This window comes from Trachurus japonicus, chromosome 6 (genome assembly GCF_045865225.1).
Source record: "Trachurus japonicus isolate A0001 chromosome 6, Traja_1.0".
NCBI classification, from domain to species: Eukaryota; Metazoa; Chordata; class Actinopteri; order Carangiformes; family Carangidae; genus Trachurus; species Trachurus japonicus.
This window is the reverse complement of record NC_140912.1, coordinates 5,905,008-5,923,506: the sequence shown is the minus strand read 5'-3', so window position 1 is coordinate 5,923,506 and position 18,499 is coordinate 5,905,008. Positions and strand designations below refer to the sequence as shown.

Below are 18,499 nucleotides of genomic sequence, written 5' to 3'. Positions count from 1 at the left end.
TAAAAGAGCCTTCTTAATTTACTTCATTTTCATTCATTTTTGAATAATTAAATAATTAAAAAATAGTTCAACATTCTGGCAAATTCTCCCATCGCCATAATCCCTATCGTCATAGGAGTAGGTTCATTACATTTAATTATTGGTGCATGTTGTTTTGAGATCTGCAGGGCTCAGTGAACACAATGGTGAATGGTACAGGTCCCCTGTCCCTCATCAAACTTGTCAAATACACAATCCATTAAGTCCAAAATGCTCTGGTGGACAAGTTGTGACAGTTGTGACAACATGCACCGATAATTAAAGGTAATGAACCTATAACTATGACTATAGGGATTATGGTGATAGGAGAATTTAACAAAATGTTGACCTATCCCTTTAAGATAATAATGTTCTAGTACAGTAGCAGTGCTAAAACTCAGCAGGCTCTTTAAACTTGGATTTCTACAAGAAATTGACTTATTAGCAAATCTTTATGATCACCAGTGGATCATCAAATATCCCTGTGATGGAGTTCAGTGCAGTTCACTGAGATTACAGCCTTTAGTAATCTAGTCTGTTGCTGTTTACCTGTGAAGATCAGCCTCTCCAGTCACAACAGTCAACAGCTGCTACTGTTTCTTAAGATAACATGACTCAAGGTAAGCTGACCTAATGGACAGGTGTTAGATGTTTAAGGCAAACAGAAGTAATCTAGGAAATGCACGTCAGGGCTAGTCAGGGCAATGACAAACAGTCTATAGACCTATACAGTAAATTACAGATTTTTGTATATATGTACTCCACAGGGGGCACGGAGCCAAGTCTGCCCACGCTACCACATCCTGGGAGGAGCTGAGAAGTCAACAGAGAGCTGCACACTCATACACACACCCTCTGGCCAAGCAAATATCTGCCATAATCTGTTATGAAAATCTGGGATTTAGACACTGTAAGCATGAGACAAACACCTTCCCTCACTGTTTCCGTCCATCTGCTCTCTTCCCTGAATCTCTGTACCCCCGGTTCCCCCTCCCACATACGCACGCTTTCTCTGCAGCCTATAAAAGGCTTTTAGGCCAATTTGACAGGACAGTTAGAAACTGCTGCAGCCAGACCTGAGTACTGAGTGTGACATTGTCAAGGAGGGCAGACTTATTTCATTGTTCCGCCTCCATGTTCGCTTTTTCGCCCGGCAACAGTAGCGGTGCTGACGTTTGCGAGCGCTCAGCACGGACCGCCACTTTCTGTTGGCTACACTGGCATGAGGGACAAACCATGTGTGTATGTGTATGCTAAACAGTCTGTATATGAGATCATGAGCTGCGAGTGGCTGTTGTTTATGTGGGATGTGCGGCAAACACGTGATGAAGATTTTAAGCCAGTGGAGAGGCTTTTGCTCCTCAGAGGAATTTTAGTCCTTTGAGTCAGTGGAAATATGATATAAAACATATGAAATAAAAGTACAGATTGATTAAAATGTCGGTTCATGGGTTTTGACCTCTTCCTGACATCTGACAGTACATCTTAAAGGAGAGTAAGCTGCTATTCTCAACTCTATTCTGTCCCCACGTAGTCTACCATTTGTTTGCTGTGGCATTTTCTATTTTTATTTTTCTGGATGCAGTCGTTTGTGTGGGGACAACATATATTTCTACATCTGGCTCCAATTTCACAACACCTAATTGTCTGTGCTCTTGGTTGTTTTCTGATCATAAACCAGTTCATCCTCTAATCACAGGCTCCTATGTTTCCTAACAATTGACCAGTGAGAGGACTATTAACTTTTTAATCCAGCGCTTCAAATCAAATCTGTCTCACTATGAAAAGTGAGTGTGAGGACGGTAGTTCAGCCTCCACAGGTTCCCCACAGTCACTGCTTTTCTACAGTCCATCTCATCCTCTGTTTCACACAAACCACAGGAGCTGGCCGCCATGACCCCCCCCCACACACACACACACACACACGCACACAAATTAGTGACAATTAAGCCGTCACAACACAGTCATCAGTAGCTGTGAATGGAGGGCTCCTCCCTGACGGGAGTCCTCCGAGGGGTTCTCATATCACGGTCAAATAAATTCCTCTCTTAATTATTCTTGAGGCGTTATCTAATTAGTTAAATGCCTGCGCTGCAGAGGGCTCTGACTCAAAGGATAACTTGAACTGTATCTTTCATGAGGCCAATGAGAATCAGATGTAAACTTGAAACAACTTGAAAAAACTGGCCCAGGAGACACATGTAGAGTTCAACTAAGATTGGAGGTATGATGGAGTTTAACATGTCTTTATGTATGAAAGGACATCCTTCTGTCAGAGTGGCTAAACTGATTTTTAAAAAAAGGCAACGGATCTAAAGCTGATCTGATCTCAGTGCTGCCTTTGCTTCTGGCCTTGACTCAGAAACAAGGAGAGATAGTGCTGACCACAGCAGTTTTCTGTGTGTGTGTGTGTGTGTGTGTGTGTGTGTGTGTTGAATTCCTCTGCCTCCACATGCAGCCAAAGGAACAGAGAGCACCTGGATCCAAGACGGAAAAGAGAACATAGCACAACACACACACACTTCATTCACTCTCTTGTCGAGCCACAGTTTTACTGTTACCTGTTTCCAAACTTAAATCTGCCCCTTGGACACCTATAGGATAAAAAGGCACATATGATCAAACACACAATGCTCTTAGGCTTTTCCCAAAAAGTCCCGGTTGTTTCCTGCCAGATCAGATCTTTGTGCACACTTGGTCACTGTTAATCTGCCTGCTTGGGCAAACAGTAGCCATCTGTCCCTGCCTGCACAGCTGGAGGCAGTTGGAGGAGCGCAGCACATGTTGCTTCCCTCTCTGGGCTGACCCTGACTGAACCAACCTGGTCTGAGTGGCGTGTGAATGGAGCTCCCATAAGGCTGACAGCTGTCTGTCTAGTGGTGAGTAGTCACAGCAGCTGTCTCCTGATGGACACTTAAACTGGGACTTAATTGTACTTTAGGAGTGCGTGTCTGTATTTGGTGAAAGAATGACGCTGGTTTATCAGCAGCACTGTCACTTGATTAGATGCACTGTTAAAGATAAAAGTTGGAAAGACGTACCATAGCTGAAACTGTGTTCAGAGTTTTCTTCTAATGTTGAAGACAAAAGGTACCAACTCAAAAAACAATCAAACAATTTCACTTGATTAAAAAAAAAATACAAATGTTGTCAAAAGTTTCTTTTTTCCTCAACACTTTAAACCCTATGAAAAGTCAGCCAAAGTGTGAATACACAGAAAACCTGAACGACTGTCCATGGTACACTTATCCAGATATAAATGATCAGAAGCAAAATATTAACTGAAACACAACTCACACAGCAATCCTATCTGGCCAATGAAGAGGGGGCAGAGACTTACTGTTCTGACAGTGGACTCCATCAAAGCCTGGCTGACACTTGCAGACGTACTCGCTGAAAACATCTCCTCGGCGGGAGTGGCCCGTCACCTCGCAGATTGCGTCATTCTTGCATGGGTTGGGATTGCAGGGCCCTTCAGGGGGATAAAAAAGACACATGGGAGAGACAGGGGTGACCCACTGATATTTAGGAAAAACACTGACTAGATATTTATTTGTTAACGTTTAACTAGCTTTCATTTAAACTGACTATTTAACTTTTGAGCTTTAACAAATCAGCACCCGTAGGTGATTGCATTACCTGCCGGTGCATCTCAATAAATGAGAATACACCTGTCTGGTCAGCCGTCTTTCCCATTATAGTGTGTAGACTGCGACACCATTAGGTTACAATAATGAACCTTTTCACTATATTCTATGTTTTGCGATACTGAATATTGGGTTTTCATTAAATGTAATCCATAATCATTACAATTAAAATAAATAAAGACATGAAATATTTCAGTCTGTGTGTAATGAATCTATATTTGAACTGAACTGAATTGATATTCTAATTTATTGAGATACACCTGTACATTGCCACTGTCTGATCAACAAAGTGATATAAAATAACTCAGATCTGAGACTCATGTCGCCTCTAGCCGTACCAGTCTCAGTCTCAGTGCAGTTTTCTCCAGCGAAGCCGTCAGGGCAGATGCAGATGAACGGGACTCCGGCTCCAGTCACACAGGTTCCACCGTTACTGCACACGTTCACCTCACAGTAATCAGCTGCAGGCAGAGGAGAGGATGACAGGATGAGGGATACAGGACACGTCAGTCAGCCACAAACAATTCAACAACTGTCTGGAACATGGCAGAGAGAGTGAGTGGCTATGAACGGCCGTTTGAGGGATAATTCAGACTTGTTGCTTTCACATAGAACTTCATACTTTCAGATAGGGGTGGGAATCCCCTGAGGCGCTACAATACAATATTATCACAATACTTGTGTCTCAATACAATATCATTACGATATTACGATATTACGATAATATGCTGTGCTGTATTGCAATTTATTGGCTTTTCTCAACTGCAAATGATGTCTCCAAATGAAAACTTTGTTAACATCTGTTTTTCTAATAGGATGAACTTCTTAGTCTGTTCAGAACCATACTTGGTGTTCGTATACAATATTGCCGTGCAAAATATGCTAAATTTTTCTTCTTTCATATATACACCATACACCATGTAACTCTTATACATATTTCCTCATCAAAAACAGCCACATTAGAAGAGACTGTGTGTGATTAACACAGCTCTGTTCATATAACACGTCCCTGGCTCTGATCCAAGTCTCCGACACCGTGAAATCCAGCCACTTCTGTCTTCAAAGATGACACGACAACTAAGAATCTCTCACACTATTCAATTTAACTAGAGTAAATTTGTTTTTGATTGATTTTTTTATCAACTTCCATTGAGTTTTCTAGTGTGGCAAATTAAATAACAGGAGCAAAGAGAGATAGGGTAGGGGAAAAAAGAAAGAGCATGTGAACCCTGTTTGATTCAGCTGCGGTTTGCAGTCTTTCTTTCACATTCATAAATGTCTGATAGCTCAGCACTTCTCATCAACAAACATCAGATATTCCCTGGCCCATATTTCAGGACAGGTAGAGGACAATCAGATACTGCAGCAATTGTAGCTTGAAAGTGGTTTTAACAGATTAGTGTAGTCATTTTTTAAGCATTAAAACTGATTATCTAAAGGTTTTCAATAAGAATGAAAAATGTTTTAAAAGCGTATCCACTAAAACCACGTATTGTTTCTTCATTAAGTTTTCCATTCCCTTGTTGTGCTGCTGAGTAAACAGCTTGCAGCAGGTTGGATGTTATGGACTGAACAGCTGAGTAAGCCATCACTACACTGTAAACACAACACAAACACTGGATGCTTCCACAAGCCTCACCACTGGACGGACGGCCAGCGCCTGACAATCTGGCAGCTCTCTGGGCACGAGGGGAATCATGGCAGTGAGCAACGAAGAACAAAAACAGAATCCAGAGGCATGCACTGGCTTTCCTTTTCACTTTGGAAACTATGGCAACATCGAATAAAATTATAAATACTACAAATTCAAAACTATATGATCATTATAGCTACTTAAGATTCTATACATGGTATGGTTTGAACCATACATCTCACTTTAACTTTTTAAGTATACCCTTATATACTCATTTTGACACTTACAATATGGAGGGGGTCAATACTGGTGAACCCTTTAACAACAGAGGAGACGGGGGCATTTCCCAGTTCATACATATCATTAGGAGAGTTGAGGTTGGACCCCAAGTGTGAAATTGGTGGCTTAAGAGCCACTGTGTCTGCTAAACAGGCTAAAAATAACCAGCAGTGAGATACCATACCCATGGGAGTAGATAAATGTTTTTTTAGACTTTCACAGTAAAGAAAAGTGCTGATTTAGTACTGTTGTTGGTATGGTTCTGAGAGAGACTACAGGGATGCATCTGAAAATGGCACTTCAGAGCAGGCACGTGAAGAGACCCTCGGAGGGACAGAGTAAAAAAATATATATGTGTGTGTGTGTGTGTATAAAAGTCTTGATGTATTGAGAGGGTGAGAAAATTACAGTTGGAATTTAGTAGACTTAGTAGACCGAAGAAACAAAAACAGAAACAAGAAGCCTGACATACTTTCCCCCCTCGAGCAGCACACTGTGTGGTCGGCTGGCGGCTACAGGTGTGTTGCCGTCACATGCACAGGATGTTTACTTCGTCAGGTCATCTTACCATACACCTAATACTGTGCACGAAAACCAAAACCACTGCAAAACCTACTAACTGGGCCACCAGTTGTACACCAGCAGCACTCCCGTTTTACAGCGAAAATGCAATCAGCAATAATTCTCGTGTTACAGTGTGTCTGTTGGGTTTTCGTTTCTCGCAGCGGCAGGGGCACGTCTACAGTGGGTGGATCATGTGACCAGGGGTAGTCAGGTCATTTCATTTATCTAAATTATTATTATTATTTGTTAAATATCAATAGATGGTGGTATTCTGGTAATTCTCCATATTCAACCTTTAAAGAGCCTTCAAAAAGTGATATTTCCATAATATGTCCCCTTTAAAACAATAAAGAATTTGAGCACTGAGCGGTTTATTCAGTATGATCTCTGGCCAATCTGTGTATTATTGTGGAAAACTAATTGGTCTTGAGAGAGATGAAGAATTTAAAAAATGATATTACAAATAAATGTAGTTAGTGGACCGCACTTCTATTTTTGACCACTAACGTACAAAAATCAGGCCCCCGTTAATTATCCACTGTGGGGGAGGGAGAAGCAGAAAGCCAGAGATCTTCTTTGCCAACATCCTGTTTAGATTGTTTATCCTCTGAACTGTAGCTACTTCCCATGGACGTCCAGTGTTATCAGTGCTGCATCCAGTGTCACAGCCTTCAAATGCTTTCACATCTCACGGGCTTGTTAGGCGATAGGCATGCCGGGCACCGCCAACACATCCTTATCCAAAAGTTACTGCCTGTTTATCTTACGGGAAGGAACACGACCTCCTTTCCTCCACTGGCAGGCTGCTCCCTTCAGGAAACCTCCTTCATAAACCGTTGAACAAATGACCTTCACTGAAATGACGAATGTACAATGAAGATACAGATAAATAGAGGAAGAGGAGAAAAACCCATCTGTTTGCCAGCACTGCTTGTGGTCTGCCCTGACTGAGGAGGAACTCAGTCAGACTGTCTGAGTTTAAAGAGGAAATAAAATGATTGATCTATTAGTCGAGGTGGTCAGAGAAGAGTCAGCGTTCAAACCACAAGAGCCTCAATGAAAACCCCCGGAGAGACGCGACTGTCAGTAAAAACCACAGCACAATCCTTTTGAGTTGTCCTCATCTACAGTGTGTGTGTATTAGAATATAATGGTTTGATCAGGTCAGGCCATGAGACACACACTTAAGACTAACACTGACATTGACTTTCACCAGTTAAAGAAAACCTACAGTCATTATGTGGTTTCTTCTCCACATTAACGGTAAGCTGTGCTGCTGTTTCAGAGGAAACCGGAGACTTCTTCTTCTTCATTATCGACATGAACCGCTGACAGGCAAATACTGCTCCACATCAGCACGTGTGCTCCAGAGGAAACGTGTGACGGGAGTTTCAGTTTAGTTTATCGAGAAATACGAGAAGGAAAAGAGGCAAAAAGACATTTGTATTTCCGAACAAACCTTTAGTTATATCCAGCCCACATGTGATGTCCATCTATACTATGAATTCCTTTGTGGTGTCTCTCTAAATTCAACAGTGACATTTCTTCCCAGAATCCCCATCTCTGGTGCACGTTTCATTGGAATATACTTTCCATTCAACACATGATAGTCCCCATGAAAACATATTGAGAAACATAAATGTTGCTGTTGAATTCTTAAAACGCCACTTTTACATGCTGTGAGCACCACACATAAAAACCCATTCGTCCGAAGCAGCGGAAATCTAACGGGATGTGTATCTAACAACCTGGACAACAAAACCCAAACTATCCTGACGGCTGGAAACCACAGATGGGAGAAATGCTTTTGGTTATTTAAACCAACTCTTGAAGCGGATGCAGCTTCCTGTGTGAGGAATAAGTGATCCAGAAACGCATCAATGTGGCCGTAACGCTTCAGTGCTGTTTGTCCAGAGGTCTCACTGCCTCTGTATTGACTTTGTTTAGACCTTGGCATGTCGCCTGAACTTGATTAAATGTGACCTATTACATTATATTCGTTTTTTCATTATATAAAAACACACTAACTTTGCCTCTCTGAAATCCAAATAACTTCTAAAGCCATAAATCATCCAATGATACAAACACAGTTCAATCTATTTAAAAATATGTCCGCCCAACTTAAAAATCACACACCAATGCCCCATGTAGTATCCATCACAGTGCCCCACTTTGACCGCAGTGACAGATTAGGAAGGTATGTGGAGTTATGTTTGGCCTCACCAGCCATTTCCACAGAGCATTGTGTTTTTCTCGCTCCTTATGAGTCATGGTCTGTGCCTTTCCCATGATGCTTAAACTCAAGAATGAGGTTCAAATACCAGACTAAAAGACAGAGCAGTTAAAGCCCCAGTGTGTAACTTATTTGGCTTTTTATTAGCAAAAATCAAATATTGCTTTCATAAATACGTATTTCACTGAAGTCGAATCACATCCGCATACAAATGAAAGCTTTCTCGTACCTTAGAATGAGTTGTTACAAGTTGTTACAAATACGTAAGTGGGCGACGCACCGAACCGAGGCGGCCATGTTGCATCGCCATTTTTTACGTTGAGTGGCAGCGTGACCGTAGGTAACCATGGAAACTCAGCGGAGCTGTGGGCTCGGCCTGTTAAAACTGTCACCACTGTGTAGTGTGAGGAAGGACGGAGGCACTGATGTTGCATTCAGGTGCAGTCAGGCAGACGGCCGTCGGCAAACCAACCGGATGTCATTTTACTCCACCAGAGAAAGACGGTAAAACGTGGGTCAGGTAAACAATACAACATCACCATGACAACATATTGTCACGCCTGTATTGTTTTGCTTCGTGCTGGCGGACCACTTGTTTACATAGACGCTTGTTTATCCTGTTACATGCAGCGTCTGTTGTCTGTCTGATGTCTGCCCCATTTCACGTGAATGCAAGAATATGTTCCGATATGCAACCGCACCGCTAGATGGGGGGAATTCCTACATATTATACCTTTAAAGCCTGCACACACAACAATTCTGACCCCAGTCAGTCCCACCAACAAGAGGGTGGATGTGCTAGAGCCTCAGATAGGAGGGCATGCGTCACTGAATCTACATATTCTATCTCATTGCGTCATAGAGAGGTCTGAGGTACACACATCTCTACCAACAGAACAACCCACTGACAAGTGTATGCAGAGGGCTGATTCTGTGTTTACTTCTTAGAAACAGACGGGCGGCAACACGACATGTTCCCTGTGGACGTCTCACAGGAGTCTTACAAGTTAACCTGTTGTTGCTGAGATGATCTGAGTGAACACGTTTGCCCTCTGACCTTATTAGATCCCAGCTGAATGGACAAGCAGAAAACATTTAATAAGCCTCCTCTCTAAGGAAGTCATTTAAGGCCGCTTGTTGAGAGGAGGCATTTCAGGACACGAGAACTGGGAGTGGACTGTCCAAGGACACTCACTGCGGTCCGAATTAGAGAGACAGTTTCTGCTTAAAAAGATAAAAAAGCACTTTGGGGGAAAAATTGCTTTGACATGAGTGAGCAGGGAAATCTAATCAGTTTGATCTGAAACTAAATCATTTCTCCGGGATGCTGCGTTTTCGAGAGGATTCGGTGGCAAGGCTGGGAAGTACACACACACACAGCGCATGGACATGGGCAAAAAAAACCTCTCAATTACTTTTATCAAAGATGACATGGAGATCAGCAGCATTAGAACATAAACGACTAAGACAGTTGAAGAAACTAGCTTAGGAGACAGAACTATGTGTCCGGTTTGTTCCCTGTATGTTCACTCAACCTGCTGAGTGTGTAGAGGCTGTAGAAGCACACAGGAAAGGAAATATATGAATGGATGTGAATATACTGTGTGTGTCTGTGTGGTTACATCACTGTTCTGTGTCCTGAGGCCTGCGAACACACACATCCCTCTCTTCTGTCACGCACACAGTGGCACACTGGAGAATATAGGCTAGAAGGCAAGCCACTGGTCAGACCCATGTGGTCAGACACACACACACACACACACATGAACACACTGTCCTTTTTTAAAACTGGTTACTAAGCATAATAAAAAAGGCTTGAGGCCTGTGGAGTGGTTATCAAGTTTGATGACCTGCTCCTGCCAAACTGTGCAACTGACTACTGGATGTGAGCACAAGGGGACCTGGACATGAGTAACAGGAAGTAGGTTTATCAAGGCTGGGCTTATTCGTGTCCTGAAATAACCCAAATCTTTTGCGGTATGAAGATCAGCAGGACTCTAGCTGCAGGTGAGCCTTCTGTAATCTGTAAGTGCCGGTCCAGAGCAGCACAGCCATCTGCTGCTGCTGCTGCTGCTGGAAGAAAAAAGAAAAAAACAATAACCAGCTGCTAAAAATACACTCAAGTGTCATGCACCCTCCGCAGAACAACAAGCATTACTCAGAAGAGGTGTAACTGCAACAGAGCCTGGTACAGTATCACGTCACAACCACGGTGTGAACTGAATGGAGTTGCGCGGCTACATGTCAACACCGTCACCAAGTTGTTTCTGTTTATATAAACACAAAAATCTTGTGTAAACAATCTTGTTCTTGGATTCAAGTAATGATGATTTTGTCCTTGGCACAATGTTAATCTCCCATGATAGCGTGTAAAATATTCAACGTGGCAGATTGGAAAGTGGGGCGAGAGACGCTAATAAAGTAGCCCAAATTAGAAGGCACTCCATATTGCAATGAAACATTAATTAAGGAAGCTATTCAAAATTCAGATGGAAGGAAAAAGAGCCCGTCCTGTCCTGGGGGACGCAGCGGGAAGAACAATAATAAAGTCATCAGTGCTGAAGAAGACAGTCGCCTGAAGGGAGGACCACGGCAGATTGTGAGAGCAGCACAGCACACACACACATTCACAAAACTTTCTCACACAAGAGCTCAGGGTGATAGCGCTCTAGTCTAGATAGACTCTTCCATCTGGTTCATGTGAGGCTAAAGTCGGACTCTGATAGGTTAAGTACATTATCTGACACCGATAAATTATATCTAATCTAATTCCAGCATTTTCAACCCACAACACATTATTCGTCGCCCCCCCCCCCCCCCGCCCCATTTTTCCCTATTATCCTTTTAGGCTTTCATTTTGTTTTCCTTGCATCTGGAACTACAAAGCTAAAACTACATGGGCGTGCTCTGTACCACCGCTAATGATCAGTGTTGGGAACGTTACTTTAAAAAAAGTAATTAGTTAGTTACTAGTTACTTTCCCCAAAAAGTAACTGAGTTAGTTACAGAGTTAGACTTAAGACATTTATTGTCCCTCTAGGGAAATTCTTTTTCACATGACTACATGATCAATGTAATTTATTACCAGGAAATGTAACTATTGCGTTACTTTTTAAAAATTAATTGCTCAAACATGTGAAATTACTTGGACTTCTCTCCCTAACCATCGTTTATCTGGAGCTAACCAACTCACTCACTATTCCTCCACACAGGCTGCTGATCCAAAAAGCTGATAGGCGGAGTGATACAGCGCTTCACAGAGCCTGCCTGTGTGGAGGAATACTGAGCACGTTGGTTAATTCCAGATACACAGCTTTATTCTGACCAGTTGATGAACTGAAAATGATATAACGTACACTTAAACAGGTGCATTATTTTCTGGTGGTACTTCTTGAGTCAAGTAACTTTTTTGATTACTCGTTACTGAAAAAAGTAGTAGGTCTATTTATTATAACGCCGTTACTCCCAACCCTGCTAATGACCCATGTGAGAACACCTGATCTAAGCCCGTCCGTTCATTGTTGTCCCATGTACTTTCAGGCTCTGATGAAGGTCTGATTGACTGAATGCTTGGCAATAAAGTGAAAAATTGCACAATTGTTCGGAAATCCTTTGTTTGACCTCCTCATTCTCAAGCGCCTTACTAATCCTGAGCTGGGTTGAGCAGCAGTCTTCCTACATAACCCACAAGATTTGTTATATTCACTGTTTTCCAGAATCTCGTCCTCTTCGGGGTTCAAATGTAAATGGGTGGATTTTGAAACCTACATCACTGACATTTCTGCAGCTAAGCACAGACGGCACCTGTTGATAAGGGAAACACATTAGTCTGAAGACCTGCTGTGAGAAGAACAAATTTGCCCACAGTATAATCACCCATCAAATCACCCTAAAGACACCCTGACTAAAACATGCAAAAGCCACTGCGTGATCTGACGTTGCTGTGGAAATGTGGAGGAGGCACATCATCAGGAAATTGAATTCCTGATTAAGTCAGTCCAATATCTGCTTGATATATTGGCAATTAAGCTCTATCTTACTCCCACTAGTGAATTTGCACCAAACCTTAGTGTTCCTATGCACCTGCCTACATCCACAAATTATACACATACACACACACACTCCTGCCATCCCATTGGCCCAGCATCTGTCTATATTTAGCCCTGGTTCACTCAGCTGCCCTAAGTGGTCTTGTGAGTAAAGACAGCCTCAGCCCTGACACAGAACACCACTTTCCACTTCTCTCCTCTCCGCCGCTAACAGATAGGACAAGTGAGCTACAAACTGCTAAGGTGAGCCGAATCAGGTAAAACACAGGGGTATTAAACAAAAACTCCTCCTTTTGGCTTTTATTCTGTCCTGTAGACATATTGCATGACACAGCAGCAACAAGTCCCCCCCCCCCCCCCCCCCTCCATAAAAAAAACTCCCTGACTGTGCTGAAAGGTCTCAGTGAGCTGTGTTGTGGGTGGAAGTTCACTGGCATGCCTGTGTTGGCGAGTGCATCCGGAAAACTGACTCAACGTTGTGGTCAGGGCAACCACACCTATTCTCCATGACTGTCCCCTCCCTGAGCCTCAGGGAGTAAACATGCTGGGATTTATGCTTCTCCTCGCGCTGCAAATGTTTTCAGTGTCAATTCAAACAAAACAGATATTTAAAGGACTCTATCAAACATTTATGCATGTGATGCACGAAGGAAAACGCAGCAGTTTGTTTGTCACGCAGGTCTTAAAAAAGGATGTGGCGAGACTAGAAATTTAGGTTGAGCGGAACAGTTTTAAAGTAGTACTCATCATTTTTGCCCGCAAAGGAAGTATAGACTGCTTATTATATATTTTAAAAAACCCAGAGGTAACATGTAGAGCTGAAACAATTATCTGACTAATCAATTAGTTAATTGCCATGTATGAATATGAATAAGAAATTCTGTCTTGTGAAAATGAAGTGAATGTATTTGGCATTAGGAAATGTAACAGGCTTTTCCCACTATTTCCTGGCAATCTAAAGACTGAATGATTAATTAAAGTAATTGGCAGATGAATCACTGATGAAAATTATCTGTGATTGCAGCCCATAGTCACATGCTTGCATCTGCAGCCTGTAGTGCATTTACCATCATATTGGATCTACACATTGAGAGCAGCGTTGAGATGTGAAGCTGCATTCAGATTCAGTACTTGAATTAATACCTAGATGACTTTAACCACAGGTCCACTGCTGTTGTTAACAACACTTTTCTAACAGCCTCTACATGTTAAAGCCTAAAGAATGCAGTGCATTGATCCCTGAAGCAGGGAGGGGATATCAAAGGTCGACTGTCTACTGAAAAGAGTCAAAAGTCCAAATATTTCATGATGAAATACACATCTGTCTTTCACATAGCACCGACTGAAGTTATGAATTCTCCTCTTTGTAAATGTGCAAGGAGTGGAACAGGGGTATTTTCACATTTGGAAAATTCATCATCATACCACGGAAAACATTTGTGTGACATGAGATGCCTTCCCCTGAGGTCTGCGAGCAGAAATGAAGGCAGGCGGAAATCAGGCCACTTTATCCTTTGTCCAGCGGCCTAAATGTGTTTGATGCATGTAGATGCAAACAAAGCCAAGCGCCAATGGCCATAAGGTTAACATATGAGTAATAATAACCAAGTCCCTGTTATCGTGCCTCTGCATAAAAACTGCCCTCAGGTAGGCTAACACTTAGATTCTGACAGAACATGTGGCCAACAGAACACGCACATCTTAACCTTCATATCTCTCCTCATTTCTGTCTCTAGATGAAACATGTTGCAGATTTAGAGCCAAGCAACAGTCCACTTGTCAGTCCTCACATTCCCACACGTCCTGTCCACTACTTAACTCAAGGATCGCTTCAACTTGTGCACCTAGATAGAAATGTCAGCAGCTCCGTTACTATGGACCGACGCTGCCAGAGAGGAGCAGCAGCAGGCTGAGATGAAATCATCACAGAGCAAAGTAAACAACGGAACAGATACATTTCAAGTGAAAAAGAGGGAAGACAGGAGTGAGTGAGGGGCTCACTTCATAGCTAAACCACCACAACTCAACTCAACTCAGACGGCAACGGCCCCGGGGAACTTAAAGGGCGGCGGGTTGAACTGTAAACAAACACGAAGACGCAGCAGCTTAACTTACCGTTCACCACCAACACCGCACAAGCTGTGAAAAGTTGCAGCCAAAGGAAAAAACGCGTCTGCTCCTTCATAGCTGCTGGTTTCTCTCTCTCAGCAGTTCAGTTCAGTTCAGTAGCTGTAGTTGGTTTACTGTAGTTGTGAGGACGGTTGCTGCGGCGCTCTGGACGCTGTTGCTACCGAGGCTCGAGCTCGTTGTGCGGCTCTAAACTCCCAGGCGGCGGGCGCAGAGCGGGAGCACGTGCGCCTCTGCTCCCAGCCAATCGCAGCCTGGATTTTAATTGTAGCCACGCCCCCCGTGCGTCCCGCTGTGGATGAAAGGGGAAAACAACCCACACTGAGGTCAATATATTACCATGGAAACAAAAGGAGCTAGTTAATATGCTGCATTTAATTAATTAAACGTTATACTGGTAAAGACATTTTAATGTAAAATTCCCAAGAGGCAATTTTGGCTATTGGCAGGGCCGGCTCTAGGATTTTGGTGGCCCCCTAAACAAGATTTTTGTTTGTGGCCATGCACTCTAAGCGCAAACACCAAATCACTGGTTAAAACTGAATACAGACGTGTCTATGCCCTCTGAGGTTTGAGGCCATTTTCTCGACTTTTACATATTTTCTTAAATGTATCTTTTTAAGATACTTGCAGATGTAACAATACTCAAGTGTTTTATGTCTAAATATTAGAACCTCCACTGTAAGCACACTGAGGCCAATTTGTCATAGAACACTGTATAAAGAAATAATTTAGGCCAAATGCTGGAAATTTGAGGTCTTTTTGAAAAAGACTTGAAAAATGTCAAATCCCTTGTGAAAACACTCCTTCAGTCATGAGAATGAACTGTTTTGGTGCTTGAAATAGGACATGAATACAGCAATAGATAAGTGTAGAAAACAAGTCTAAAATGAAATTTTGTAAGATTGCTTTTTGAGCATAAATGTTGTCATTCTGCCGTTCTATTTTCACCAAATGTCTCAAATGTGAGATAAAAGAAGCTGAATATTGACTTCAAATGACATCTAAAGCTCATAGCGTGCGTGCAGACCTCAGGATGTTTAAATGACTTGAATGAACCCCGGTACCTTTCTGATCATGTGGCCCCCCACCTAACGGCTGTGGCCCTAAACAACCGCATAGAGTGTTTATGCCAGGGGCCGGCCCTGACTATTGGTGTCACATTTAACAGTGACCCATACCTTATGTGTTCCCATGACACAATGTATGGGCCCATGATGTGTTAAAGGCGCCTCACACTTCCTTCAGTGAGAGGCCCCCAGACAGGAAGAGACACAAAACAACTATAAATCACACACTCATGTCAGCTGTGGTCAGGTTGTGTCTTCTAATTTTGCATCTGATCGTGGTTGTTTTGCACCATCTGGTATTTGTGTGACTTTTTGTGTCTCTCTGTGGTCATGTCTGGTCTTTAATGGAGTTTTCTGTGCATCTTTATGTGTCTCTTACTGACTTTGTAATTGTTTTGTGTCTCATTTTGGTAGTTTCTTTCTGGGGTATTTTATAGGGGGAGACCAGTGGCCCTTGTTCCATTGGAATGATAGAGGAAATAAAATAGACAGCACAACACAACTTCCTGGCAGTGTCGCAAAAATATTTGTAAGTTTTGATATTGTTACACATGCCAACATCTTCAGCTGTTTGCACACCAGTCTCACCATGCAGGAACCTCTGTCTGATGTGTTCATGTAAATCTCATGAGGGATAAATCATTTCGGAAATTGCACTCAGTTTTACAGACACAAGTTTAACTATTAATTTATGATGGCAATATACACTACTTTTTTCCTGTAGCCTACAGCAGTCAATTTATATTGAATTCACATGTTTTAATTGGATCAAACAAAGTGCTTACATTGATGTATGTGCAATCCATCCTGCCATTTCTTAACTGAGCCTCTATGGTGGATGCTGTGTTGGTCTATTCTTTAATAGTCTTGGGAAAATTCCCATGATGGTACCATGCATGAAATCCCCCTCTGAAATGCAGATTAAGACCAAGTATCTCACTGAGGAAAGCTGAAAGGTTCATCTGTGGGCGTTTCTGGAGCCAAGATCCAGCAGTGGGTCAGAGTTGATTTTTGTTCTGTTATAGGGAGTGGGAGTGAAGGGAATAATTGTTTTTAATAGGTGTGACTGAGCAAAGTCCAAGAGTGTCAGACCCTTTCAGCTTCTGCATCTTTCATCCTCTTTCTCTTGCATGGATGGATATCATTTTGTTAAACATTTGTTTATCATGCTTCAGATCTAAGACAAAAAACACAGGCTAAATATGATTATGGTCATAGGGCTGTGGATTTTACAACAACGTCATGGCCTGGGAAGTATCTTTTTGGCCTTTCTTTGTGGTTCAAGGTGTAGCACATTCTATAACAGCAAATGAAGTCTACCCACTTTGATTGGCATGGTAAAATGTACCCTTCTGTAACCTAGTAACAGCTGATTTAAATGCAGCTTAAAATGATCTCATGCTTGGCGATTAGCTCAAAAACAGAAGAGAAAGGCTGATGTACTTTGATGATCCACTCATCGTACCATCATGCTTGGTATATTGCCCTCTTCTCACTTTTAGATCAAATACTGTTGAAAATGTGGAAATGAAAGCTCCTCTTCTTCTTCTTCTTCTTCTCTCGCAGGACCAAAGAAAAGAAGACCTTCCTCCATATGACCCTTTAACATCAAAGCTGTATCTTATGGAGTTACTTAACTCATTAGTTTGATGAGCAGTGTAGGTCAAACAGAGGGGGAACATATAGCTGTGGGAACTGAAGGACTCCCTGACTTCCCTTCCTGCATGATAAAATGAGGAACACACAAATGAAATAGAAGTGAAAGTGCATCTTTCTTTGTAAGTAAGGGAGTAAAATATACCTGTTCTCCATTCTGCTGCAGGTTGGCTGAGGTATTTTCTATTAAGGCAAGCCAGTGATATATTGGTAAATTTAAAAGAGTAAAAGTAAAATCTTCTTCTGCTCATGGACAGATGGTTAAAGGTTCATGAAATAACTCAATAAATTCAACAGAACTGATACACTGAGGTAATAGCGGGAAACTTTTTAGGCCTACCTAACTACCTTACATTAAAAGACCCCGATTTTGTAAAGGCGCACAAATTATAAAAGCCCTTTAATACAATCCATAATGTGCTTAAATGGCACTGACTCCTAAATAAAATTACTAAATGACAAAACCTTAATAGCCTCTTGATACCAGCTAATTAATACCAGATGATACATGCAAAGTGCATGGAGAGAGAGTGGGAGAAACAGAAGGATCCCACAGTTTATTTTCACCCAAGGAACGTATACACACATTAATCTGAACCCGCCTCTTTCCTCTCATTTCCTGTGATTTCTCTGTTGTCAGCTGTCCAGTAAAAACAGAGCTGTTGCACAGTGTTTTCTGTTATTCCTTGTGTAATCCAGGATCAGATATCAATCATAGGATCATTCGCTCCACACAAAATACACTAACAACAGCTACCAGAAATTTCTGAAAATGTTGAAGTGGACACCGGGATTGGAGAAATCTGGGCATCCTGTTGTTAAAGGCTCATTCTTTTGATACCAAACCCAAGTGCTCCCTCAATGTTGAAGAAAACATCAGAGGGTATATTTAATCCTTAATCCCTTTCTTTTTTTCTTTTCTTCAGCAGAGTGTCATGAAAATCCCCAAATTTTACAAACAGAAAGCAAAAACTGTGTAATACAGTAATGAAGCCATCAGTACAGATCAGACAGTCATGTGCACTGTGGGCTGGTTGACGTAAAAACAGCTGTCATATGTGGTGAGACTTCACAATGGCATCAACCTCTGATGTTCCTCCTTCTATCAAAGCTTCTTCTCGTGACTCCGACTTTCTCAGAGTCTGAGCCAGACGAGGAGGTTAATCATCACTATATGATGGTTTGATGGCACTTCAATGAGACAGAAGCTTGTTTGATCCTAA

General features: G+C 42.1%; 1 protein-coding gene across 4 annotated transcripts in view; it reads right to left on the bottom strand.

Annotated features, from left to right (window-relative positions):
- Positions 1 to 14,817, bottom strand: part of mfge8b (milk fat globule EGF and factor V/VIII domain containing b) — a 28,243-nt gene extending 13,426 nt beyond the window's left edge. For 2 of the 4 annotated variants that reach the window (XM_085778470.1, XM_085778471.1), the window contains exons 1-3: positions 14,539 to 14,746; positions 4,004 to 4,126; positions 3,359 to 3,490 (exon numbers count right to left, since the gene is read on the bottom strand). In XM_085778470.1, the coding sequence (XP_085634596.1) occupies positions 3,359 to 3,490; positions 4,004 to 4,126; positions 14,539 to 14,608 (325 nt within the window). In that variant the 5' untranslated portion in view covers positions 14,609 to 14,746. Of the gene's footprint in view, positions 1 to 2,579; positions 2,613 to 3,358; positions 3,491 to 4,003; positions 4,127 to 14,538 lie in introns of all 4 variants that reach the window. The other 2 variants (XM_085778469.1, XM_085778468.1) reach the window with 2 other exon arrangements.
- Between the last annotated feature and the right edge of the window lie 3,682 nt (positions 14,818 to 18,499).